General features: G+C 48.2%; 1 protein-coding gene across 1 annotated transcript in view; it reads left to right on the top strand.

The window, feature by feature from the left end:
- The window catches only part of RBM20 (RNA binding motif protein 20), a 179,965-nt gene that overhangs the window by 116,403 nt on the left and 35,738 nt on the right, over positions 1-27,824 (top strand). Inside the window, exons 2-6 of the mRNA XM_024555799.4 lie at positions 9,600-10,683; positions 12,036-12,097; positions 13,902-13,993; positions 14,943-15,040; positions 25,895-26,038. Of these exons, the coding sequence (XP_024411567.4) occupies positions 9,600-10,683; positions 12,036-12,097; positions 13,902-13,993; positions 14,943-15,040; positions 25,895-26,038 (1,480 nt within the window). The remainder of the gene's footprint in view (positions 1-9,599; positions 10,684-12,035; positions 12,098-13,901; positions 13,994-14,942; positions 15,041-25,894; positions 26,039-27,824) is intronic.

Genomic DNA, 27,824 nt, shown 5'->3' with positions numbered 1-27,824 from the left:
TACTGGCCTTGGAGTAAAAAGACCATTGTTCAGGCCTCAGCCAGGTCCCCTTATTCACTGGGTGCCTTCAGGTGGTTCATCCGACTTTTCTTGGTTTTATTCTTAATGTAAACAGGAAATGGTCATATTTGACTTGCCCACGTGGTTGTCCTGGAGTTCAGATAGCTAATGAGGTGGACACACTTATTAATACTCCAGAAAAACATGAAACAGAGGAGAGACGATAGGGTTATCACTGCTGTTAGGAACCACTCCGAGAGGTGTCCCGGAGATACGAATCTCATTCGGCAAAGTCATGGCCAAAGCCCCTGCATGGGCAACAGCAGCACTGACCCAGTAATTTTGAAATTAGTCACAGGGGTCTAGCCAGTGATAATCCATAGCCTGTTGTCGCCGAGAAGGTGGCGCTAACCAAAAAGTGTGTGACATCACTCTGCTCCTCAAAAAGAAGATGACTTGCTGGTGAACACGGGGGGGGGGCGAGAGGGGGCAGGCATGTCCCACTGTAGTGGCCCCGTTAGCCCTGAGAAATGAGAGAACTGGGTTCCTGGTCCTCTTTGCCTCTGTGTAGAGGTGTGGCTTCACGTAGTATGTCAACTTCATTGGGCTTCACTTTTTTCTTTGTAAACTGAGAGGGTTAAACTAAATGGTCTCTAAGGCCTCTTGTTGCTCTTAACATTTTTGATAATTAGCTAGAGCTTGAACTTGAGTCCTGATACTACTGTAGTGTCATCATTGTCATCTTGTAGCCTGGCATTTAGGGACTCTTCTCTGGGATTCACATCCTGACCTAGCTTCCAAGAGCGTTACAGTAGAGTTGAGAATTTATGATTTTTAAAAGGTTTCATTTATTTATTTTTAGGGAGAGGGGAAGGGAGGGAGAGAAGGAGGGAGAAAGAGAGGGAGAGAACCATCAATGTGTGGTTGCCTTCTGCGTGCCTCCTACTGGGGACCTGGCCTGCAACCCAGGCATGTGCCCTGACTGGGAATCGAACAGGCAACCCTTTGGTTCACAGGCTGGCACTTAGTCCACTGAGCCACACCAGCCAGAGCAAGAATTTATGATTTAAAGTTCAGCTCCCAGGACGCCACGGAGGGGCAGAGCCCAACAAAGACTTGACCCTGATTGTACTTTATTTAATTTGGCCACACTACAAAAATGTTCACTTGCCTGGTCACAAGCCCTCTCACCTGGATTATATTTTATACCTTAACACAGAAGAAAAAAATAGCATGTCCATTGCTTGGCCTGGACAGGGAAATGAGCTGAATGGGAAGGGAATTTAAATTCCTGATTGGTTATCTTGGAAGATCTTGTAACTTACTGAGAATGTGACCAGTCAGGTCTATTTAAGCACTACCACACTGGGCTGTGGTCCTTGGCTTGTGTTTCTGGCTGGCTGAACATCACCAGGGAAAATCGTGCTGTGAGTCCACACACATTCACATCACTGAACTTCAGCCATGTTCTGGTTATTCCGCAGCCCTTTAAGTCTATGGTTGACTACTTACCTGGTTCACCACATGACTGTTACAACTCTCCCTGTTCCCTCCAAGTCCCAGTCCCCTCCCTGCTCCCTCCTCTCTCAACAGATGGCCTTCCTTACTATGTACTTCCCTTCTCTCCATATTTACCTCTCCTTGTGATTTCTGTCATCTATTTCTGTCTCTAGGGAAGATTTGTCGCTGCCCTGGCAGAGCTCACCTGCCACGTGCACCCGCCAGGTGCACCGATGATAACAATGACGACAGTGATAGTAATGGTGGTGGTGATGGTAATGATGAGAAGACTAGCTGTAGGAATGGTTGCTGCTACATTTGTCCAGTCAATGGTTACGTGTGTTCAGTGCTCGGGACTCCACGAAACGATTTATGTACGCCCTATCATTTAGTTCAGAACAAGTCTGTGCCTTAGATATAGCCACCCTGGCCTTAGTGATGAGGCCCCCAGCGCTTAGGCAGGATATGTATTTGCCCACAGTCCCCTGCTCATAAGTGGCAAGCTGGAATTCATACCCAGGTGGACCCTGACTCTGAAACCTGAGCTCCTTTCCTCCCCCTCCCCCATCTGCGTGCAAAGCAGTCATGCTGCTTTGGCTGCTACTTCATAAACGGGGCTGATTTTAACCCATTCTGCCCTGAATCCTTATCTCCAAGGATGTGAGTGACAGATAGCACTTCCTCTGTAGAGGACTGTTTTCTGAAAGAGAGGGGCGTGTTGTGATCACTCAAAAAATGTCTTCTTCCCAGTATGAGTCAGGACAATGCCACTCCCTGACTATGTGCGCACCTAACCATTGAAACAATTTGCAGAGCATTCTGACCTGCATCAACCTTCATCATGCAAAGGAGAAAAGATTGTGACTTCTCTTGTTATAAATGAGGACACTGAGGCTGTCTCCCGTGGTGACCCAGATGTCAAGCATTGAGTTAGGACTAGAACCCAGGATGCCTTGTTTTCATGGGGAACCTCACATCCCAATAGGCACTCACTATATATTCTTCTCCCCTCCAAGAGAAAGAAGCTAAAGAACCTGTGTATCTTTAATAAAGACCCTTTCTCCTGGGGGCAGGGGTCACTGATGCCTTGCATCAGGCCAGTTCTTAGTGCCACAAAAATAGACTGTTGTTAAAAAAAATGAAAGATGTCTCAGTAGATGAGAAACTATCCCCTTGTGAAGGTCAAGGCCTTAACATCCACAGCTCACAAGAGCACCTGTGTGGCCAGGGCTGGGTCTCTGAACCTGTAAAAGGCTGTTGTGTAGCACACACCCCATCCACACCCTGGTCTCGTGACCACCACATGTGGCTCTTACTCCACCCAGGGTGGAGGCGCCTTCTCTGTTCCCCAAACCTCCAAGAAACAGGTGTCGCTGGTTAATAGACACTAGCACCAAAGTGACTGCCCGAGTTTCCCCCATTAGCTGCTGGGCCCTTATAGTTGGTCCCCACAGCAGAGGAAGCTGGGGACTGATAAGCAACTCTTGAGTCAGTGTGGGGCCCTGGAGGAAAAATGTCTGAATTAAATGCAGATAGTTCACATAGGTTGGCTTTCTTTTTACATTATTATTTTTATTAAGCAAATAAAGGAAGTGCATTGGTGTGTGTACAAAAAAGCCCAGGCACATCCCCAGAAGCTGTCTCAAGGTGTCCCTGGGCGGACACCCAGGAGCTGCCTGAGCCGTCTCCAGGCCAGTGGCTTTGGGTTGGCTTTCTTTTCAAGCAGGCCCTCCCTACTATAGCTCAGATTCAACCAGTTTAGCAAGCCAGGCACAGCAGAAGGGTGTCTCCTGATAACGCCAACAAAATGTCAGGGAGTGTCCACCCCTGAGCCAGTCTCTGTGGCCAGGGGGCTCTGCTGGGTCTGCATCGCATTGGGTGGGGGCTACTATCCCATTTTACAGATGAGAAAAACAAGCACACTTACAGGTCGGAAAAATTAAGCAACTTTCTCCCATCACATGAGCAGTAACTGGCAGGTGGAAGCCCCGGCTCAGACCACAGTTCTCCCTACAGCTGCCTTTCATTAACAGCCGAGTCATCTTTGCATCTGCAGATGGATGAATAAACCCAGAAGGTTTGCATGTCTTTGTTCAGAGTTCTCTCCTGAGGACTCTGCCCTTCTGTTTCCTTTGTTACATTTTTCTAAAACTTCTGAGGCTTGAACCACTTCCTCCTGTGCCTTGCTCTTTTGTGCCTCCGTCTGAAACAGTAGGCATCACTCTGTGCTGGTCTGTCTCCTCTTGGGAAGGGATCTCCTTTTCCCCTGTCTGTGTCCCCACCACCTAGCAACTTCCCCTGGCACATAACAGATGCTCAGGCCCTGGGGGCTGAATGGAAAATTCATGGGCACGCACTGGCCCCTTGATGGAGTGTGTGCACAGCAGAGGCTGGGTGGCCCCTGCCTGTGTGTTGGGTGCTCTTCCTTGCTTTCAGAACAGGATGGAGCACGTGCCAAAAAGCTGTCCGAGTTTCCAGCACTTTGACCCAAACCAAGGAAGGACACTGCCTCATTCCTTGTGCCCTGCGTTAATCCACCCCGCATCCTGCTTTGGACTCAGATAAAATGTGAAAGAGCTTTGGGGCAAATGATGAACACTGTCAGGCGGGGACAGCTGTTGTGTTCCGGTGGATACAATGTGTTGCACATCCTTTTGGCACTTTGGGATTAAACCATTAGAAACAGTTTTCATCTGGATCTCCTAAGCCTCCTGGCATTATGAAGGCAACTATTTCTTTATGTTATATTTTATTTTTAAAACTATTGAGAGAAATGCTGTTTTAATTTTTTTTTTTTAAGAGAGGGGAAGGGAGGGAGAGAGGGACAGAAATATTGATTTGAGAAACATTGATTGGTTGCCTCTTGCACACGCCCAGACCATGGACTAAACCCACAACCTGGGCATGTGCCCTGACCAGGAATCAAACTGGCCACCCCTTGCTTTGTAGGGTGACACCCAATGACCAGTAGGGCTGTTTTAATTTCTTTTTTTTGATAACCTTTGTAAGTGAGCAGGGAACCAAAGTGTTAAATGTAATTATTCACTGTGAATTCTTTGTGAGGAAACATCAGCCCTGGGGGCAGTGAGCCCTGTGGAGTCCTGGCTGAACCCAAGTGGTTGTGCTGTGTTTTTTCTGTGAGTGTGGACCTGCCCTCCCTGGGGCTGTGTGGCAGCTTTTGTCGCTCCGTCCGGATACCCAGCTTAAGTAACCCACTGTGCTGCTCTCCCTCCTTCGAGGTTTGACCGTATGACCGAAAACCGACTCACTGCACAGGTTTAGGAGAAGAGAGGACGTAGCAGGTGCATAGAACCTTATCCTCCACCTGCTCCTCAGATGCGGGGACATCCCTAGTGTCACCTTGGGAGCTTACAGGGGTCCACAGGGGCTTTGCCTGTCGAAGGTAGTTGGTGTTTCTCTGAATAGATGGGAGGACCACTGATAACTATGGGTGGAGATGGTAAGTTGGTGATGAAACAGATAGGGCTTAGTTAGGGCTGTTTTGTGAGCTACTAAAAGCTGGTTTGAATGATCAGAGTTCTCATTAAGGTTCTGCTGCTACCCAGCTGTGTGGCTTTGGGCACGTCGCTTTCTCTCTTTGTTAATGAGGGAGTTGATCCCTCAGCATCTGCAGTTCCAAGCTTTCCCAGGCTGCCATTGCTCCAGCTGGGCAAGAAGGTTGACTTTGAAAAGGAAGAGACCTCCGGGTTTTTCTGGCTCCTGGCTGAGTTCCCAAGGGTCTTCAGTCGCCTAGTCAGATGACCTGTGTTCTCTAGGACCTCTGGGAGCACAAGTTCACACCCACATCCAGCCAGTGTCCCCTCTGAGTGGACCCCTCTTTTACATATAATTTTCTTGGTGCATCATATTAGTCCCTATTTGCTTCTGTAATATATTTCCACACAGGTAGTGACTTAAAACCGTACAAATTTCTCATCTTACAGTTCTGGAGGTCAGAAGTACAACATCCATCTCACCGGGCCAAAGTCAAGGTGTTACCAGGGCTGGTTTCTTCTGGAGGCCCTGGGGCGCAGGAGGCAAACACAAGGCCCAGGGGTGAATCCCACCCTCCACCTTGTTTTATCCAGCCAGGCACTTTGTTTCTACCCGGCCACTTGCTTAGCTGTTAAGGAGCAGTTACATGTATACAGTCCTAAAATTACATTTGGCCCTTTGAAGACAACAGCGAGGCTGCTGTGGCACCCGTGAAAATGAGTTTGACACCCCTGCCCTAGGGGGAAATTTATTTCCTTACCTTTTTCAATTTCTGAAGTCTCCCTGCATTTCCTTGGCCTAGGACCCCTTCCTCCATCTTCAAAGCCAGCATAGCGCCTTCTCTCCTCTCTGACCTCTGCTTCCCTCCCAGTATTATCTGTGTCTGACTCTGATCCTCCCGCCCCCATTTTATAAGGACTCCTGTGATTGCAGCAGGCCCACCCAGATAATCCAGGATAATCCCTCCATCTCTTGCTCCTTAATTTAATCACATTGGCAAAGTCACCTCTGCCATGTGAGGTGACAATTTTACAGGCTGGGAATTAGGATGTGGATATCTTTGGAGGCCATTATTCAGCCTATCACAGGGATTATCCATCAATTTTAAAAACCTAGACTTGGACAAGGAGGAGCGTATATTGGAACTCCTGCTTTGGAATGGGCAATTACAGACAGTCCCCTAGGTGGGTGACTGTAGCCAACTGCAGTTTAAACTGTATACAACAGCAAAACCTATTTGCTTTCTGGGTATATTTAGATTCTCCTTTTTGAATTGTGTCAGGGCCTTTATCCACAGAAATGTATGTATACTCTCAAAAGAGGTGTCCATATCTTCTGAAAACCCCCAGGTTCTCTTGAGCCTCGTCCATTCTATCCCTTCTTCATTCTGTTCGTGACAGTTACTGAGTGTCCGCCACGCGCGAGACAGCGTGCCAGGGTAATCAACAGTCTCCAAGACGTGCTCCTTTCCCTCGTGGGGCTCATGTCTAGTGGAGGGAGGGAGGCACATGAACAGTCATTTTAACACAAGACAGGATGTGCTGAGTGATGTAACAGTGACGAACCCAGGCAGTGGGAAGACAGGAGGTCGACGTCGCTTCTAGTCCCTAGAGTGTCAGATTATGCACCCCGATTTTTGGTTCAACAATATGATTGCTATAGCATCTGAATGTTAGGTTATTAATTCTTGTGGGCCAAAAATTTTAGGACTTTTAAAAGGTGGGGTGATGGCTCTTCCTCTTTATTTATCTAAGGGTCCTTGTTTCAAAAGAGTTAACTAGCTGTGATGATTTATGTGAAATCATTTCTACTGAAGGCTATTAAAGTTGGGGACAATAAGAACTTGCTAGGCAAAGCAGACGTTGAGGAGAGAATGGTCTTATTCACGCTGCATCTGAACGGGTAACCTGTAGCCAGGGCTGTACTCGGACCAGCACTCGCTTGCCAGGGCTGACCCACAAACACCCAGTGAGGCTGGCTTTCCTAGTTGGAAAGGTGGCCCTTTCTCACGTGTCCTTCATGCAGAGGTGAAGGAGAATCTCCAACAAGAGCTCCCTCAAGCTCAGAACACAGTTTTAGAAAATACAGCTGACTTCTCCTGGAAAAACAAAACCAACCTCTTCTTACTCTGGTCATGGAAACCAAGTTGGCACCTCATTATCGCCTTGTTAGCAAGGGACAGGCTGCTTCTAGGACAAACCTGGTAGGAAGGGTTGGCTCCGTGTGGGCAGGGTTTTGCGGTAAGCTTAATTGCTTTTCTAAAGCCCAGCTACTTAATACTACACAAGCAGAAATCTATCATCAGACTCTTGACCGTCCTCCTCTCCCTTTCATATTCTCTCCTATGTAGACAATTAGTGCCTCCCCAGCCCTGCTGACGCCACCCACCGCCATGGTGTGTGCCCGCGCCCCACTGGGGCCACCAAGGCTGTGCTGCCGTCAGCACATCTAAGAGGAGAAAAGGCCTGTAACCACCTTTAACCTAGAATGCCCAGGCGCCCAATCTCTTAAAATGCTGCCAGCTTGTTCTGCCTGTGGAGCACAGCAGGGCTGCTGGCTGAGCGAAGGTAGTATTTCTTGAATGACTTAGAGCAAATTCTTATTTCTCACAGAATGGAAAATAGTAACCCACAGTCATTTTTCTCTGGCTCTGAGATGTGTTTTGTACTTGCATTTGAACGTGGGTGTGCCTGATGTTCTGAGAACTCACTTCAAACACAACAATGAGGCCGCCGGCCCCTGAGATATATATACTCAAGGAGGGCTGAGAAGCTGCATACTTAACTGCCTTTCTCTCCTTTTCAAAGCCTGCCTGGCGTTTGAACCCCTTGTCTCTATTCACTCAGTGTGAGTCTTTGCAAGTAGGTCACCTAATTTCTCTGAGCTTTAGGTTCTTGCCCTGCATAATTGGGGTGAAAATTTCCTATCCCATCGGACAGATGGAGAGATCGAATGAGATGCTGTAGGCTAGTTAAGCAGCGGCCACACAGTAGCATCACGGTCAGTGTGAGACTCTCTCCCATTCACCTTCTTTCCTAGGACCTCCACACTTCCCTCCGCCTCCCACCATTTTCTTAGACCAGTGCAAAATGCCACCTGAGGCAGAAGCTTGCTTTCCTCAAAGCAAGTGTCTCCAACGGGGGAGAGACGTGACATGCCACACACTTCCCATGCCTCGCGTCATTTTCTGAACCGTGCCCACCCCCAGCCTCTCTCCTTTGCTTCATCATCATCAGACTTTTACTCCGTAGAACCTGTGACAGAGGGAACCTTGTCCGAAGTTTTCCAGCTTCGTAGTTTCTACTCCGCACTTCGGTAGGCATGTACTGAATACACAGTCTGCGTTGTCCATGGTAATCCCAATTTCAAAGGCGCAGTCCCATTCTTCCCATTCAAACGCCCTGGGAATTCCGGCTCATCAACTTCCCAAACATATTTCCCGATTACACCCACTCCCGAAAACGGATGTGTAAGACCCAAGAAATATGGCCTCACAAGGGCCCTGACTATGATAACCACATCTCCCAGGCTTTCTGGGAAAGTCTGTTCCCTGATGTGTCCAGAAAACACCATGCCCAACCAGCAGAGGTCTCATGGAAGGCACATGTTCGGACAGACCACTGCTGTAGTGAGATTCAGTGCGCGCCCACCACGGCCTACGACCTCGAATTCTGATTCTTGTGAACTTTTGGTTGTTCTGTGTGCTGGTTGGGTTTGAGAGTGGACTGAAGGGAGCCTGATTCTGGTGGCTTTTGGATGCGAACTAAGGACGGGGATGAAAATGTGGTGCAAATACACGCAATTCCTTCTGTCTGCAATTTTGAAGCCTGCTTTTTTCACTTAACATTAGAGTATATGGATTTTCTCAGGCCACTCATTTTTTGAGGGGGTGGTAAATAATGACCTTATCAATTCAAGACAGTGTCTGTCATTGGCATCGATGGGGGTCAGGGGTGGATGGGGAGAGTGGACCCCCAAGGAGCATTCATGTGTGGAATGTGTTCTGCCTTAAGCTGGGTGCCAAGTACAGTTTTTTGCATGTCTTAAATATTACATAGTGAAGCAGGAATTTAAACGCCAGTAGTAAAGTTCTGCTTAATATTTCACTCTGTAGCTATCTCACAATTCACTCCGTTTAAAACTCCCCTCCCTGTTATTGGATATTTCTAATTTTCAACTACGGACTCTTAAATAATGAAATACTCTTGAACAGCTTTGGGCATCAAGCTGCGTCTGAATTGTCACTCACTTTCCTAGGACAGATTCCAAGAACTGAATTATTGGGTCGAAGCACATGGCTGTAGGGAATGCATATCCCTCGGCTGCCTTTCAACACGTTATGTGTTTCTTTCTAGTGGTTTTAGCTTCTATCTCTTTGATTGTCGGTGAGATTGAACATTCTTTACATAATAATTTTCTGTTGCAGTTTTATTTTTAGTTGATGTGTGTGTGTGAGCACAGGTTTTTGCAGACTCACTTATATGTGGGGCCCTGTGGGAGGGTCTTGTTTACATGGGAGGAGGGACCACAGATGAGCACAGAAAGAGCCCCCTGGCCTCCTTGGGGAAAACCAGCTTTGCATCTCGACCTCTGTCTTCTTGCAGTGCCGCCAAGCTCCTGGACAAGAACCCGTTCTCGGTCAGTAACACGACCCCTCTGCTTCCTTCGCCTGCCAGTCTCCAACTGGCTCAACTGCAAGCCCAGCTCACCCTCCACCGGCTGAAGTTGGCACAGACAGCTGTCACCAACAACACTGCAGCCGCCACGGTCCTGAACCAAGTCCTCTCCAAAGTGGCCATGTCCCAGCCACTCTTCAACCAACTGAGGCATCCGTCTGTGATCAGCGCCCCCCATGGACATACCGGGGTGCCCCAACATGCTGCGAGTGTGCCCAGTGCCCGGTTTCCCTCTAATACAATTGCCTTCTCACCCCCTGGCCAGACACGAGGTCCAGGCCCCTCTGTGAGTCTTCCCAGCCAGCCCCCCAATGCCGTGGTGATGCATCCCTTCAGCGGTGTCATGCCGCAGACCCCTGCCCAGCCTGCGGTCCTCTTGGGCATTGGCAAGACCGGGACAGGTCCCTCGGCAGGATTCTACGAGTACAGCAAAGCCCCATCCGGCCAGGCATATGGCTCTGAAACGGATGGTCAGCCCATCTTCCTGCCAGCCTCAGCCTCTACCTCGGGCAGTGTGACCTATGAAGGGCACTACAGCCAATCAGGACAAGATGGCCAGGCTGCCTTTCCCAAAGACTTCTATGGAGCCAACTCCCAAGGGTCGCACGTGGCAGGCGGGTTTTCAGCTGAGCCAGCTGGGGGCCTGAAAGGTGAGGTAGGTCCACTTCTGCAGGGTCCAAACAGCCAATGGGAGAGCCCGCACGGATTCTCTGGCCAGAGTAAGCCTGATCTCACAGCTGGCCCCAACCTGTGGCCTCCACCCCCCAGCCAGCCCTATGAACTGTATGACCCTGAGGAACCCACCCCAGACAGGACCCCTCCTTCCTTCGGGGGTCGGCTAAACAACAGCAAACAGAGTTTCAGCGGTGCACGGCGGCGGGCCAAGGAGGAGCAGGCGGTGCTGTCTGTGCGGCCCCTGCAGCCTCAGGAGCTGAATGACTTTCATGGGGTGGCCCCCCCGCACCTGCCGCACATCTGCAGCATCTGTGACAAGAAGGTATTTGATTTAAAGGTGAGTCATCCAAGACCATCTAGGAGCCACCACTGGAGCCTGGGTGGGCTCACCACCACCACCTGATTCTGTTTGTAGGCGAGAAACTGGTGTATTTGGGGACTGGGTAACAAAATGTTGCCATCTCTACCCTTGGCTAAAATCATAGGTATAAGAACCAAAAGGAATTTCAGAAATGTACTAGGGCCACTCCCTTGCTTTAAGGCAAGTAAGAAATTCTTACCCACGTGTATAGCTGAGAAAGCTGTGGCTGAGTGGGGGATCTAGTGACCCCGCCTGGGTTACAGAGAAGGGACTTGGGAACTAGAATCTCCCAACTACTAGGTGAAGACTTTTCCTCTGTGGTCCATGTAGAAGTTACTGATCCTGGAGCACATATACTGGGCTGAGTTGAAAGGGGAGAAAACGTGACCAGAATTTTGGATCAGAGGTGAGAGAGAAATTCTCAGGTAGGATCTGGACACACTACTGTAGAGGGGCTCAGCGTCCCCCTCTGCAAAGTGGAGATGGAGCTTCACGACACTTCCCAGTGGTTGTAAGTGCTTCAGCCCCAGCAAACAAGGGTCCATTATAGTATAAACTTCTCCCCCAAAATGTATGGATGATGCAATGAATTATTTCAAAGCAGTTATAACAGCTAACATATATTAAAGCCTTTTCTGGATGTCAGCAGTAACTCTCCACTGGTGATACTATTATTATTTTCACTATACAGATGTAAAAACTGAGGCCCAGAGAGACACAATGCTTTGTCAGGGCCCCATAGTTAGAAAGCGGCAGAGTGCAGATTTGAATGTGGGTCTGGCCCTCCCAGGATCTGTGCCTCTGCAGCTATACTGCCTTCTGTCTCCCTTCCCATCTGCATTGCACAAGGACCCCTACCTAAATGACCCCTACTTAGTGGGAGTCACACTACACTGTCATTCCCCTCTGCTTGGGTCCCATGGGGCAAGTGCATCTTGTCACTTAGGAGGGACAGTCCTTCTCACCTCCAGTCTCTGGAGGGGGCTGGCTGATGTGAGAAGTCATGGAGGACTTCGTCTCTCCTAAGTCTTTTCTCAGGCTCTGCAACTCACTGTGGGTACAGGAATGGGACTAAGGGTCCAGCGAGAGGGGAAGAAGGAATTAGGTTTGTGAATCAGGGCTCCTTTCCAAGATGAGCATGGGCTGTGAATGTAAAGCCAATGGCGTGAGGGCTGAATGGAGAGCCGGAGCGGGTCAGGAACCTGGAAGGGAAAGGGTGGTGGTGGGGGGGATGCAGCTACAGGGCTGGCTGAGGAAGCCTGCACTCATCCCCTGCCTTCCCGTGGAGTCAGTTCCGCTTCCGTCATTTTTCTTTTCTTCTGGCCTAGGACTGGGAGCTGCATGTGAAAGGGAAACTCCATGCTCAGAAATGCCTGGTCTTCTCTGAAAAGTAAGTGCTGTCCAGCAGAACAGGTTTCTGCACGAGCCCAACAAATACTCATTGAGCACCTACTATATGCCATGCTTTGTTCTGGGTGCTGGGGAAACAGCAGAGGACAACACAGGCAAAGTCCCTGTCCTCAGGGAGCTTACACTTAATGGGGAGATCAGATGTAAACAAAATAAACAGTGAATTATGGAGCGCTCCAGGTGGTAAATGCTAAGCAGAAAACAATAGCAGGGAATGGGCAGAAAGTGTGTGTGTGCGTGTGATCCTTGCACTGTAAATGAAGAGGGGGCCTTGCTGAGGACAGACACCTCAGGAGAGGATGGAAGGAGCTCAGGGCTGTCTGGAGGACGTGCATTCCCGGAAGAGGAAGCAGCAGGTTCCACGTCCCCGTGGTGGCCTGGGACGCTCTGGCAGCATCAGCGTGGCCAGGGCAGAGTGCCAGGCGGGAAGCCAGGGAAGTGCCGTAGCCCAGACCCTGAGCCCTCGGGCCTGCTGTGGGGACTTGGGCTTTTGCTTTGAGTGTGACAGGAGTGTTGGTGGACCGAGCCAAGGAGTGACAGATGTGCTCTGGCTTTACTTCATAGACCTCTGGCTGAGAGTAGATAGTGAGGGACAAAGGCAGACACCCGGAGACCAGTGAGGAGGGAGCTACAGATTTCCGCAGAGAAGAGGACGCCTGGCCCAGGGATGTAGGACAGAGGATGGGGTTAAATGTTCTGAAATGAGCACATTCAAAAGGCCTCCCTTTCTTATTTACAAAGTCCCCAAAAGTGGAAGTAATCCATGTGTCCCCACCAAATGAACAGGTAAACAAAATGTGGTGTTATCTTATAGAGGACTATTACTCAGCAGTGAAAAGGAAAGAATTTCTGACACCGGCTTCAACATGGGTAAAGCTTGAGGACATTATGCTCAGTGGAATAAACCAGACACCAAAGGGCAAAAACTGTATGGTTTCACTTAGAGGAAGTCCCTAGAGTAGTCGGATTCACAGAGACAGAAAGGGGAACGGTGGCTGCCAGGGGTGGGAGAGGGGGCAGGGGGGTTGGTGTTTAATGGGGCAAGAGTCTCAGTTTTGCAAGATGAGGACGGCAGTGATGGCAGCAAAACAGTGTCACTGTGCTCAATGCCACCGAATGGGACGCTTAAAAATGGGTAAGTGGGTAAATGTTATGTTATGTGTATTTTAACACAGTGATTTTAAAAAGGTCTTCTCTGTTCCCCCCTATTTTTTTTACTGTGGTAAAATTCATGTAATGTATACAATTCAGTGATATTTAGTACATTTCACAAGGTTGTGCAAATATTGCCACTGTCTAGTTCCAGAACATTCTCATGCTCTCATGCCCATGAAGCAGTCGCTCCTCAATCCCCTTTCCCCAAACCCCTGGCAAGCGCTAATCTGCTCTCTATCTCTGCAGATTTGCTTCTGCTGGACATTTCATATAAATGGCATTATATCCTGTGTGGTATTTTGTGACTGGCCTTTTTCACTTACAATAATATTTTCAGGTTCATCCACATTACAGCATATACCACTTTTTATGGCTGAATAATATTCATATATGTGTGTATATATCACATTTTATGTATCCATAAATGAGTTTTTTGATCTATATTTGGAGCCTTCCTACCTTTTGGCTATTGTGAATACTGCTGCTGTGGACATTCGTGCATGAGTTTTTGTTAGAACCTCTATTTTAAACTATTTTGAGTCTGTTCCTAGGAGTGGAATTTCTGGGTCATCTGGTAATTCGTTATTTAACTGATTAAGTCACTGGGTCCCCCTTTCACCCCTCTCCAGCGCTGGTGTCCGGTGTATACTCGGGTCTGCAGAGGGCGCTCTGTGTGCCTCTCCCAACAGCCCAGCTGTTTATAACCCCGCTGGGAACGAAGGTGAGTAAGGGCCTACAGGTCAGCGGCTAGAACCAGAAGTGAGCTTCTCAAAGGCTTATTATGTCACGTCTTTCATAACCAAACTTCCCATCGGTACCGTTCTTCTGCATCTATAAAGCAAACAGATCCCAGGACACTGAAATGCCTTGGACTCTGGCTGGACCGGTGGACACTTTCTGACATAGTTTAGAGATAAGGCTTTGCTGGTTATCACTTGGATAAGAGATAAGACATGCCCAGAGGTGTATGAGGGGGGATCCCCCCCAAAACACCAGAATTTATGTGTAAAAAATTGTGTATTTGTTCTTACATGTTTAAACTTCAGTCACCATCAAACCACTCTCCATGGGATGCAAAACACCCATACAGACGTCTTCTTCCACTGCTCAAAACAGTTTTTGAACTCGTCGATTTTGGTGCCTTTTAGTGCTCTGCTGTTTTTTGTTTCACTTCTTCCACATCAGCAAAACATTTCCATTTAGGGCTTTTTTCATCGGGGAAAACATAAGAAAAGAGTCACTCAGGGAGAGATCGGTCAGATGGGGACAGTGGGGCATGGAAGTCATGCTGTTTTTTGGTCAGAAACTGCTGGATGTTCAGTGTGGTGTGGGCAAGTTTGTAAATCACCGGTCATGAAATGGGCAAACATGTTGAAAGAGTCTTCCAAAAAAAATTCACTGAAACCGAATGCAGCCTCTCACAACAATGCCAGCTGGTCCACTGATACAGATGGGCTCCTAGAACACTCACCTACTGGGGCAAGCCTGTACTACAAGGGGCCTGCCCTCTACAAGATAATTCCAGGTTTGGGGGGGTTCCCCCTTGTAATCATGACAACGTGTTAAGAGGGAATTTTCATTTTTCTCTTCCACTTATATCCTCATAGTGACTTCTGCAGGTAAAGTAAATACCTAGGTTTTCACCCAGTTTTGTGTGATTTATCATTTAGATTATGCCTCCAATCTTGGAACGTCATATGCAGCCATTCCAGCAAGGTCATTTACTCAGTCAAACCCCACCTTTCCTTCGGCTTCCCCGGGGACAAATGTAAGTACAGAAGCATTTCCTCCATGTCATTGTCACCGTCAAGGCTTTTGTATCACCTGCTCTGCCCGGGGGTGAGTGCAGAGGAGCTGGGAAGAGTCTGGTGTAGCTGTGGCTTTGTGCAGGGCAGGAAAACATGTCCCTGGATGGAGGTCAAGGCTTGCCTAATTCAGCCCAGCAAGTTTTGAAACACACAGATAAAATGCTGACATAAATTTCTAAAATTGAAGGCATTCGTAGACTTTCTGGCATTCCACACTGGTTTAGAAAAACGTACGTTTGAGTTTGTGCCTGTGTGTTTCTTAAGATGTTGACATTTTACTGTAATGGACCATTTCCTGTGAGCAGGTAATTCTGAAACTCGAATGTGTCTGAAAGTAATGACCTTGCACTAGTGGCATTTGTTGGCCCCTTGGGGAAATGGCTGCTTCTGTATACTTTGTTTTTAGTTGTGTTTGTAGTCTTCTCCCTCTACAACATGCTCTGTAGTCCCTCAGAGCTCTAAAGTTCCTCCCTCCTTTTCCACCAGTCACGACAAGACAACCCTTTTTCCTCTCTCTGTTTTCCCACTGCGTGTAGCCTTGCCCCCCCACACCCCCCGCAGGAGCTCTCTGACTTGCTGTTCCCAGAGAACATGTGGAAGGGGGTGGGAGACGCAGAACTGACTGTAAAACAATGTGTTTGCTAGAGGGCTTGTGTCTGTGTGTTTTGCCTGTGCCTGTGTTTTTTTTTCAATTCAGACTAAGAGCAGCTGCAGCCTCTTTTATCTCAGGCAACTCAAGCTCCTGACAGCAGGCCTCCGCGTGCTGTCTCCTCCATGTGCCATCCCCTCCACATGCCTGGCCAGGTGTTCCTGCAAACCTTTCAAAGGGCAAGCTGAGCAGTGTAGGCTTTAGGTCCTGGGGGAAGAGTGAGGGGGGAGGTGAGGAGGTTCATGACAGGAAGTGAGGCCTGCCTGGGCGAGATTCCTATTTGTCTGTGATGTTTAGTGGGGGAAGGGTTTCAAGAGAGCACCCCTGGCTGCGAGCCCAGGGTTCTGGAGAAGAAATTGGCCGTCTCCCTCTCTGCCCTGTCCGTGCTCAGAGCCACACCTGGTCAGGGGCAGCTGTGGGTCACTCCCAGGAGCACAGTGGTGGGGTCCAGTGAGCCCCGTCACTGGTCTTTGATTCCATGACCTGGTGTCCCAGTGGGAGTGCTGGCAGCTGCCTCCCCACACTGTGGACCATGGGGACATCTCAGTGCCCACAGCCCAGTCTGAAACCCCAGCACTGAGGGGACTGTGACCCAGGTGAGGGAGGTTGGACTGGCAGGTAGGTGGGCCAGAGGTCTGGGCACAGGAAAGAACTGGTGGCAATGGAGCCTCTTCTAACGGGGAGGGAGCTGAGGAAAAGCAAGGGCAGGACAACTCTCTGTGTGTCCTGTGCCTCAGCCCCCTCCTCCAGGACTGACCAGTGACCCAGACGCCCTTTCCTGTGAATGTGGAGCCAGGAGCCCCAATTCAAGTTCCAGTCCTGGAGCCCACCAGCTGTGTGGCCTCAGGCAAATCGCTTTCCTTTCCTGAGGCTCCATTTCCTTAAGCAGCGACAGTACTCCCCTAAGAATGACTTTTGAAGGTAAAGTAAAGGGCTGGTGTTCACCTGCCTTGTGTGATTGACTGTTTGACCATGCCTAGATCTCAGAACCTCGTTTGTGCCCCTGGGAGCACAGTCTCCTGATTCAGTGGTCAGAGCTACAAGTAGGAGCTAGGCTCGGGGTACACCGGAGTCGTCCTGCCCTGGTGAGGACCAAATGAGGCCGGGTGTGTGACAATGACTTGTAAACCGTGCAGTGAGTAAGAAGTAACAGTAGCTCTTGCTGAGTCATGAGTCCTTTTACCCCGCCCCGAAGAACCCTGTCCTAAGACTGGCCCTGTCCACTAGCTGCGTGACTTCGGGCAGGTCTCAGTGTTCCTTACGCTCCAATCTGTCCAGTAATCTCCGTGGCCATATCTGCTCCCGGAGAGATTTGGGAAGCTCCCTTCACTTAACGTGCAGGGCAGGTGCGAGCCATCTACTGACCCGTGATAATTCGTGAGTACGATTTCCTTCAAATGCCTGGAGACTGGGAGGTCATCTGGCTCGAGCCTGAGAAGAAGCAACACCCAAGAAACATTTTGCTTTCTGCACTGGAGGCCAGCAGGAAGGACATGGAGAGCCACTGACACTGTGGGATGATGATGATTGCAATAGCAGACCTTCATAAAGTGCTTAACGCATTCTCAGCATTTGTGATGTCTTAACTCATTTAATCCTCCAGATAGCCCAGTGAGGTGGGGAAACTGAGGTGTGGAGACACTAGGCACCTTGCCTCAGGTCATGCTGCTGGTAAATAGAGGACTTGGGATTTGAACCCAGGCACTCTGGCACAAGATGCCACATTTTTAATCCCTAAGCCCTGCTGCCTCTCTGAAAGTTTCTGAGTTCTCTTCCTTGCTGTGGTGAGCTCTTTAGTATGCTCCCTCTGCTCCCCCTACTCCCACCCCACAAGCCGCTTAGCAGGATCTGAGGCTACCTTGGGGGTGCAGGCCCTGCCCGGGACTCTCCAGCCAGCAGCTGAGGAGCAGCGTGCAGAGGCCAGGCAGACCCAACTCCCGGGTTCTTTGCCACCTTGACAGTGTCTCCCAGGAGGAACTCAGAGGTTTGAAGGTATTTTCCACAGACTCAGTGGAGGGCGAGAGGTATTATTCGACTGGTTTTATCGTTGTATGGCTTGTGAGGTCTTGCTGGTTACAAGAGCCTTCCCCAGGATATCTGGGGTACCAGGAACAAGCCCACCAAGCCATGTGCCATCGGTGGCTGAGCAGCGACACCCTTCTGTGAGCTTCTGGTGCTGTTGATGGACATTTCTGGCAAATGAAGTTGCACACAGATGTGTCTCTCCTTAGGAAAACCTGAAAGACAAAAATATTGACATTGGAAGACACTCTGAGAAATGAAGGGCCGATGAATCCGCTACTGAAAAATAATTTACAAGGCTCCTTTAAGGAGCAGGAGCATCTCTCAGAGAAATTACTGATTATTATTTTTTTTTTGCCTACAAATACTGACCTCCAAAGATAAGCAGATACATCAGGGGCAATTACTCTGCTAGCAAAGGACACTCTGCCCAGTGAGCTCCTTGTGCATACTCATTTCTGCTGGTTTTTTCTGCTCACAAAATTTATGCTTTTTGTGAAAATTCAAATGGAAAAGACGTATTTAATGAGCGATTGAAATTCCTCCATTATCCCCCCGCAGCCCCCTTGAGAACCATGAAAGCTTTCTTGGGCTTTCCTCCAAAAGTGTTCCCCGGTCCTGTGCCAGAGCTTTTCCTGTCTGATTCCACTTACGTACATCTTTTCAGAAACACGTTTGTCGAAGACCAGCCAGGACTCTGCTGTTGTAGAATCACTATTGTTTGTGCAGCAAAGAGTGATCCCTGCTTCTAAAGCTCCCCATTTTTAAGCAGAGCACAGTGACATGGGCCCTGGGAATGAGCCCTCAGAGGGTCTCTGAAGTGCCACACGTGTCATGCGATCACAAATCCCATCGACCACCTCCCCCAGGCCCAGGCTTGGCTGCTAAATTCACACTTGTCTCAGCTCTGTGCTAGTGCCCGTCTTTCGTGTCCACGTATACTGTTGACAGAGATGGGGAATGGTAGGGGGGCTACGGACTGACACAAATCATCCTGTCCCCCAACTCCAGGGTCCCAGGAGAGTGTGTTGACTTTCACTGAAGCTCACTAAGTGCCACTTGACAGAGCAGTGGCACTTAGTCTTTGGCTGACAGTCACATAAATAATCAGGTTTCCTGCACGGGCCTTCAGGGCCTTCTCAGGTTGTAAATAGTTGACCTGCACCTGTCCAAGACAGACTTGGCCTGCTGGCTGTCCCCATAAAACCGCCTGGAAGTTTTCACAGCCACCTTGGGGATTATTTCGTGCCAGCGCCACAGAAGGGCCTCCCTGGAACGGGATGATATGCATTGTTTTTATGGTTTCTTTCTCACCAGGACCCCCCCCCCCCACCGGAAAACTCGTATGAATAAGGAAATCGAGGCAAAGGGAAACAAATGTTTGTGGAAGGCCAGAGGTTTAAGTCATAGGTGGTTGTTTCCTAGAACGTCTGTCTGTCCTCTCTGGCCTTCTGGGCCCATGGTTCAGAGCGCTGTGGTCTCCCGATTCCAGAGACCATGGAGAGTAGCAGTTGACCTGACAAATGATAACCACCCCCCGCCCACCAGTCCAGCTCTGCCATTGCTCCTGTCCCCACGGTGGGGGCCACCTTGTGCATTTTCCTAGAGCCGGGAAACAGGAGACCTGGGTGGGTTTTGTTTTCTGGTTTTTTTCCTTTTCTTTTGACAAATCTTAATTATGTTTTCATGTTGCAAAAGTAGGACGGACATAGTGCAAAAAATTCAAATAGTAACAGAAATGTAAAAAATAGGAAATCCAACCCTGCAGATAAAACTGAAGGCCGATGTCTTCTACTCTAAGTATGTGTTTCTAGCTGGTGGACATGTGCATGCGCAGTTACTAAAAGTATGTATTTTTGCAAAATCAGGTAACACCATATAATCTGTTGTGCCACTTGGGTTTTTTTTCCCCCCCCACTGACTTAAGCTCACAGTACATATGTAATTGATTTCTAGACATCTTTGTGCATCTGGACATGAAACCCTATCTTACGTGTAACATCATCTGTTGTATGCACTTACCATGATTTATCAAGTCCGCGATCGGTCGATTTTTTCACTGAGACCTGAGCTGCAATCACAAACCCACCACGCCGTCATCGCCCACGGGTTAAGCCCCTTAACTGCTGTCAGGCCTCAGTGTCACATACACGGCTATGGGTGTGGACCAGGCGACCCCCCGCTTTGAAGATTCCGTGACTCTAAAGTTTACATATTGAACCACCCCAAGACCCGTAGGCAAGCCTGGCACCAATAAAAGTAGATTTCCTCTAAGTCAAAGCTAATATGCTTTATAAAATATTTGGAAGTGTCGATAAAGACATCTGTGTCTATCCTACAGGAGCCATAGCTGGGGACCCACGCCCATTTGCTCTCTGCACAGTATGTTCAAAATCCGCACCATGCGGAATAAACATTGGTGTTGTGTCCGTCCTGAGGTGTTTTTAGCACAAAACCAACAGAGGCCCGCAGACCAAGTGCCAGGTGAAGTTAAGTCACACCTAAAGCACATCAGTCTGGAGCACAGACATTGTTTGTTGAACATCAAACTCATGTTTATAGCTCTAGCAAGCACTTGGAGAGACTTCCCTCGCCCCACAGGCCTGTTGCCCTAGCCACGTTTTTATTGCGACTTCGTGAGTTATTTGAACTGGGCCTGTTCTCTGAACTCATCTGCGAGGCCAGCATCAGAGGCTCCCACCAGCATCAGAGGGAATGGAAAGGTCTCAGAATCTTCCTATACAAGTCTGTTTGCTCTCTTTGTATTTCCACCCACCTGTAAAGAACTGTGAGTGAGCTGAGTCGTCTGGGGTCCAGTCACATGAGCCACTAAAGCAGCATCTGGCTTTAAATGAGGGACCCCCACCTGTGAAAACGGACAACCCAGGCCCCTGATCCCATGCAAGGGGGGGCATTCCAGGTCAGTGCTGGCCTGCAGGCCTACTGAAGCCGGCTGGGAAAGGATGACCGTCCCTGTAGGCTAGTAATTAGGCCTTTGGTTACAGCCCTCGACACCGTAGCTGTCTCAGAGATTTGACCTTGGGTTGGAAAGTTTCAAATGCACCTGTCACACGTGTGCCTCCTGGAAGCTCCGCAGGCAGAGCCGCGGGTGGGAGGCTCATGGGGCCCATCCACCCCTCACACCAAAAATTCAAGTTGGAGAGGTCTCACGATTCTCTCCTGCCCCAGAGCACAGCTTTTAAAAATGGGGTTTTGGTAAGTTTTAATTTTAATATCACTTAGAACTACAGAAAAGTTGCAAGAAAGGTTTAAGGACCACCCACATACCTTTTACCCAGATTCGCTACTCATTTACATTTGGCTCTTTTATCATTCTCTCCGCATCTTTCAGCCTGTGTGTGTGTGTGTCTGTCATCAGTCTGTTTATTCATCTCCGTCTGTCTGTCCACCCATCCTTTTGTCCATGTCTCCATCCGTCTCTGTCTATTCATCTGTCTGTCCCTCTATCTCCTGTTCCTTCCACCCATGTATATGATCATCTGTGCCTGTTTTTATTGAACCGTTGGAGACATATCTCTTCACCCCTAACTACGTCAGTAGGAATTTCCCCCAAACACAGATTTTTCTCTTATGTAACCACAATACAGCTATATTCCCCCCCAAGTCTAGAATCACCACAGAATTTAAATGTTGGAGAAAAGGAGACCAATATTAACTTATGGAGCCTGCTGGATGCCCGGCATTGCACTAAGGCACTTCATATACATTGTGGCACTTTTGTCTTCTAAAGAGTCATGTGGAATCAATTTGTATTCTCCCTGTTTTGTAGACAAGCACACTCAGGCACGGAGAAATTCAGTCATTTGCCCAAGCTTAGACACTGGGGAGCAGGTTCAGATCCGGGTCTGTCTGACACTTCTGGTGCCTGGCACTGGTACCTGGAGACTATAAGGCCACACACTTGATGTGTGTCTGGGCCTTGAAGAGGTACCAGGCCTGTGTCTCCTTAGTTCATCTCAGTATATCATTTCAGCTGTTCCAGGCACTGGGGGCACAGTCATTCAGGGAACGGCAGAGCTCACCAGCAAGGTGCTTGCTGCTTGGGACTTCTCTTCAGCCCTGTAAAGACGAGAAGACCACCAACACATACAGGCGCGCCTGAAAGATGACCATGCTTGTAAACAGATCTGTGCTGACACAGATAATCATGTACGGAAGGAGGACAGACATTACACTCATTGGGACAGAGAGTGGGGAAGTCGCAGGTTTCCTGTTTATGCCCAGCACAGTTGAGGAAAGTTATCATTATCTTGGATCTTGGGGTTTAGCTTGGCAAAGCTTCTGGGAAGAGTGGAATTTTAGAACTTAGAGCCACATAACTTTGGGCATTTTACATCTGGGAAGGACTTCAGATGCATAGGCTGCCTCCCCCGCTCCGGACATCAGGAAACTCAGGTCCAGAGGGAAAATGAATTGGCCTTATCATGTACCTACGCAGTGGCCACGCTGGGGCTTGAATCCAGGTCCTCCGTCTTCCAGGGTTAGGTTCTGTCCGCTACATGGAGAAGCCCAAGCTTTTCCCAGCCCAAACCCCTTTTAATCATGTACTCCTACCTCCCACAGCCACTGTCCTTCATTTCCTGTCTGGAAAAGTTCTGTCTATGCCAAAGTACTTGCATGAGTGACTAATTAACTAGTTACCCATTTATATTCGTCAGAAACACAGACACACCAATCATACTCTCTAATTAGCCTAAGATCTAACCAGGGTCACAGCATTGATAGGGTCAAAAACCTCAAAATATGACCTCAACTCAGATTTTTCAAATGTCAAAAATAATGTTTCTCCCTTGAGGTATTATTACCTAAAGACCCCAAAGGACTTGTTAGAGAACCGGGGCTGGGGATTACTGTGCAGTGTCGTGCTGCCTGCTGGAAGGCACTCAGGGTTGTCTGTGCCCCCCTCCCCCACCCCCACCGTGAACAAACTTTACTCCATATGTACCACCTAAAGATGGCCTTCTGCCTTTCTCGTACCTGCCCACTTCCCTCCCTCCCTCACTTTCTCCTGCATCATTCACATCTGCCACAGGGCACATGGCAAAAACAGCCATGTTTATATAAAGTGTTCAAGAATAGATTAAGGTGACTTTATAGATACATACAAGTTTTACAAATCAAATACGATTTTGAACCTAATCAAGTTTAAAACAAAAAGATATTTTAGATTGATGACAGAAAAGAATGCAGACTGAATTCTCCTAAATCAAATACTTGCAAAGGAATATACAGGCATACCTTGGGGATTTTGCAAGTTCAGCTCCAGGCCACCGCAATAAAGAGTCGCTGGATTTTTTGGTTCCCAGTCTGTGTGTTTCCTCTATCCTGTAGTCTATGAAGCATGCAATGTAGCATTTTGTCTAAAAACACAATGTACATATAGTAATTTAAAAATACTTTACTGCTAAAAAGAAATGCTAACAACTATTACCTGAGCCTTCAGAGAGTCATAATCTTTTTGCTGGTGGAGGGTCTTGCCTTCAACTTATGAGAAAAATGCAGCGTCTGCAGAGTGCAATTAAACAAGGTGTGCCTGTAACACAGAAACCTTTTTTTTCTAAGTGGACAGGGCTTTCACATGCCCTGAAGCCAGACACAATACCAACACGGAGATTCTCAAGATTTTCATTTCATGGCTTACTTAAAAGTGATGAACCAAAGTATACCGGCTCACTGAAGAAGCCGCCCGTGGTCACCGGAGGTGCTTGGCCTCCACCCTGAGGGGTGGACACCTTGGCATGCCTAGAACCCATTTGCAGTCCACCAGTTGGGCAAATACTGGAAGAATACTGATGATCTCGTGATTACTTTAAATGACAGCAAAGGACTCCATAAAATCCAACTTCTATTTCTGACTTAAAAGCTTGGGAGGAAACAGTGCTCATGGAATGCATTTTAAAAATTTGTATGAAAACCTTAATTGAGACCCATTATTTGAGGGCCTCTCTGACAAGGTCTGCAGCACAAATTCATCTCGACTCTGGTGACTGGCAGCTGTGAGGGTGTTTATGCTCCCGAGGCCGCTCCACGGCCCTGCAGCAGCTTTTGTTGCACTCCTGCTTGAATAGAACGCCTCTCTCCAGTTGCTTTCTCAGTCTGGAGGAGACAATGCAACAGGCGCCGGCCCTTGTGCCCAGTCACTAGGCAACTGGAGAGGGGACCAGGCCCAGAACTGCCCTGAGTGTCTGCTCTGCTGTCCAAGCACACAGTAGCCCAGGCCAAGCACAGCAAAGTCACGTGGGGCAGAAATGTGCCCGCCAGAAGGTGGTGGGTCAGAGCGCCCAGCCTCAGCCCTCCTATTGATCAACTCAGAGGCCCAGCCATGTTGCCTCGCCTAAGAGCTCAGCTGGGTCTGCCTCTTCATGGGCACCACTCAGCCTAAAGGGAGGCACTGACCCTGCCTCTTCACTGCCCTGCTCCTGGCATCCCTGGAGAGCCCTGGGAGCCACCCGGGCCATGAACTGAGTCCCATTCCCCTTTGGGAAAGTGTTTGACCTCTGGACATCACAGACGGGGACATCTGAAAGGGGCAGTTGGGTTTCTCCACTTCAGGGCTGGACCATAAAGGGAGGTTATTATAGACTCTAATTGTCCTCAGCTCCAATGGGACAAGTAAGAGTTTTTTGTGGTAGAATCACCCAAGTATTAGCCCTCATTAGGGATGGGACCTCAGACTTTCCCACTGTGTTAGCTTGGCTAGCCAGCCCCACATAAATGTAATCAAGGGTTAAAGTTCACATTTTTATATACCAAGTGGTGCTTGTGCAAATACAGGCTGTGCTATGAGAACGTGATTTGGGTACAGAAAAATGGCACCCTTCTCATCCACGCTGGGTTGGCTTACGGTTACTAATTCTCGAACCTCCTGGAGACTCAGGCTGAGTAAGGTTTGCACAGACAAAACAGACATACTTCCTTCCTCCACAAGCTGTGATTAGGCCTAGGTCTTGGCTTCCAAACTGTGTTCCTCAGAGGTGCCTTTGGGACCGCCAGCTGCAGTGTGGCAGCAAAGTGGTGGACCCCAAAGTCTGTCTAGAGCAGCTCCTCTTAGGTGTCACACGCCTATCTTGGACTGGTCAGCAAGCTTTTGTTTGAAGAAAGGATTCCAAAGGCCAACAAAGTTTAGAAAGTCAGTTCCCTGAACTGCTGCTGCTGTGAATGCCTCTGCATGCGCATTAGGGTCCCACAAACCCTGTCTATGCCCTTCTTTTCATCATCGGAATCTTTAAAAGTATAAGTCAGACAATGTGAAGTATGTAAGAAAAAGGTGAAACATCTCTTCCCTCCCTCCCTCCCCATTCCACTCTTTGAAGAAAGCCAGTATTGACAAGTTAATACCTGTCCTCCCATCCCTTTTGCTTCTGCTGATATCCTTTTAACATTTTTGTCTTTGGGGAAAATTTCAGACAGACAGAAGAGTCAACACTCATATAAGTAACCCCATATCCCCACCCCACCCCCAATGTCAGTAATTATCACATTTTAAAAAAGATTTTGTTTATTTATTTTTAGAGAGGGGAAGGGAGGGAGAAACAGAGGGAGAGAGACATCAATGTGTGGTTGACTCTTGAGTGCCCCTTACTGGGGACCTGGCCAGCAACCCAGGCATGTGCCCTGACTGGGAATCGAACAGCAACTCTTTGGTTCACAGGCTGGTGCTCAATCCACTGAGCCACACCAGCCAGGGCTGTTTCCAAATTTTTATGTCACCTTATAAATTACTGCAACAAATTATCCACGTACCTGAGTATTTACATACTGATGCATTTATTCTGTAGGATGAATTTCCAAAAGTGAGATGGCAGGATCTCGGGCTATGTATGTTTTAAGTTTTATGAGCTGTCGCTCACGTATATTCTCACAAGATTGTAGATAACCAGCAATGTATGTTTCCTCAAAGCCCTGGATGTGACTGTTCATTAAAAATGTGAATCTTTTGTGTAAATAGATGATATAAAATCAACGTTTTGTACGTGTGAATGGGGTCGTTTTGGGGTTGATTTTGTCAATTATATTTTGGCAAGCGCTGTTTGGGAGGAAGACGGCCGTTAGGAGCAACTGGCACAGAGGGCAAGAGGGAAATGTCTTCTGAAGACCAGACACTGCTCTTTGTTTCTCTTAGTTTGTGCAGCGGAAAACGGGTGCTGGCCGCGTGGTGCACATCTGCAATCTTCCCGAAGGAAGCTGCACCGAGAACGACGTCATTAACTTGGGGCTGCCCTTCGGAAAGGTCACCAATTACATCCTCATGAAGTCTACGAATCAGGTGGGTCCTCGCACTTTCACACCGGTCTGTTCCAGCTCGGTCGCATGTGGGTGGTGATCTCTCCGGTACAATAACATATGTGTACTTTTTTTTTTTTTTTAAGAAGCTGTTCTTAACATAAAGAGGGAAAACACAGGTGGACTCCAGTTGGTAAAGCACAGAGGTTTCTGGTGATGGTGGTGTTTTGTTCCCTCTTGTTTCTCCTTACCCTTCTTGAGATGGTTACAGGCCTCTGTGGGTTGCCTAGAGGTGAGGGGGTGCTTTGGAATGAGGTGCTCATTAATATGGCAAAGCTAACTGGCCCCCCAAACAGATATCCATGAACTAGAGTGTTTTTACTGCATTACCAATCCCCTGAGCTAATGATACAGTCTTACCTTCTAAGCGTCTCATAGCTGAGGGCCTGGCTTTGGAGACAGCCAGCAACTGGAAACAGGTATTTTCACTGATCCGTGGTGATAGCATCTGAGGCCCTTGGGTTGCACAGCAGGAGAATAGGTGGGAACTGATGGATGCCTGGTACGTCTGAGGAGCTAAGAACCCTCAACCCTCTGGGGATTGACCGAGGCCTTGGGAGTTAATATGTTTGTCTTCATTTCTAAAGTCGAGGGGGAGTTTATGCAGAGAATGATCAGAAATGAGAATATTTTGTGTTTGATTATTAATAAATATTTTTATTTTATGAATAGTTATTCATAAAATAGAGTTGTTTTATGAATAGGCATAGGAGAAATTATTTTCTTAATTAAAGCATGCACTTTGGAGACTAAGCCATAGCAGATTCTCAGTGGTCTTCCTCCATCAACCTGGGCTTAGGTTTTTCACTTCGTCTCTTTGTTCCAGCTTCTCAGCATTTTATTTTGGGTAAATGTCCAAAATTCAGTTTGCAACATGAATGCAGTGAAAGTCATTGAATTACTGTATTTTGCCATGTATCATGTGCGCACACGTATAATGCACACCCATGCATATGCACGTTATACATGGGATTACTATACCCATTCTTATATCCATGGTATGTAATCATTATGCCCATGTACAGTGTGCATCCTTATTTTTCCCTCAAAAATTTGAGGGGAAAAAAGTGCACATTGTACATGGGAAAATACAGCAGCATTATTTGCATTTGACAGGTGAGAGCTAGAGGTACTAAAATGTTTCCAGGAACAAAGAGGCACTTAGAAAGTTGGGTGGCAGAATTTGAATAAAACTAAATAATCTTGCCTGCTAGTCGCCCACACTGTGCCATAGACTGTGGCAGCCTGCAGAAAAGCGTGTTGGAAATTCAAAAACAAATGTGAGGGAAGGAGGGAGGATGCGTTTGTTCAAGGAAACAGGAGAGTAGGCGCTCACAGCGAGGGCCCCTTGTCACAGATCACTTTTCCTTCTCAACACTGAGGGACCAGTTCGGTGCCAACCAAACAAATAATAATAACAGGAAACAATAACAAGATTGAATCCACCACAGCTCCTGGGGTAAACTGACAGGTCGGTCAAAACAACCTATTTAGAAAGTCTCTGTAGACACGGATAGAATGGAAAAGACCATTTCTTTGTAAGTTTTAGTATGTTTCTTTTTTCATAAAGAAAGTGAGAGCTCAAATACCCAGGGCTTGTGCCTCTGTCTTCTGCCATTGCAGGGATCGGCCCAAGATCACTTGTGTAAGACACTCACTCTCCCCTGCTCTACCGCTTCCCCTGGGAAACTCTCAGTTAATGGACCCTCCCATCCCAGGAGGGCTCCTGCGGCCTGCTGTAGCCCAGGATGGACATACATAATTAAGAA

Source organism: Desmodus rotundus, chromosome 4, assembly GCF_022682495.2.
Source record: "Desmodus rotundus isolate HL8 chromosome 4, HLdesRot8A.1, whole genome shotgun sequence".
NCBI classification, from domain to species: domain Eukaryota; kingdom Metazoa; phylum Chordata; class Mammalia; order Chiroptera; family Phyllostomidae; genus Desmodus; species Desmodus rotundus.
This window is presented reverse-complemented; position numbering and strand designations above follow the sequence as displayed.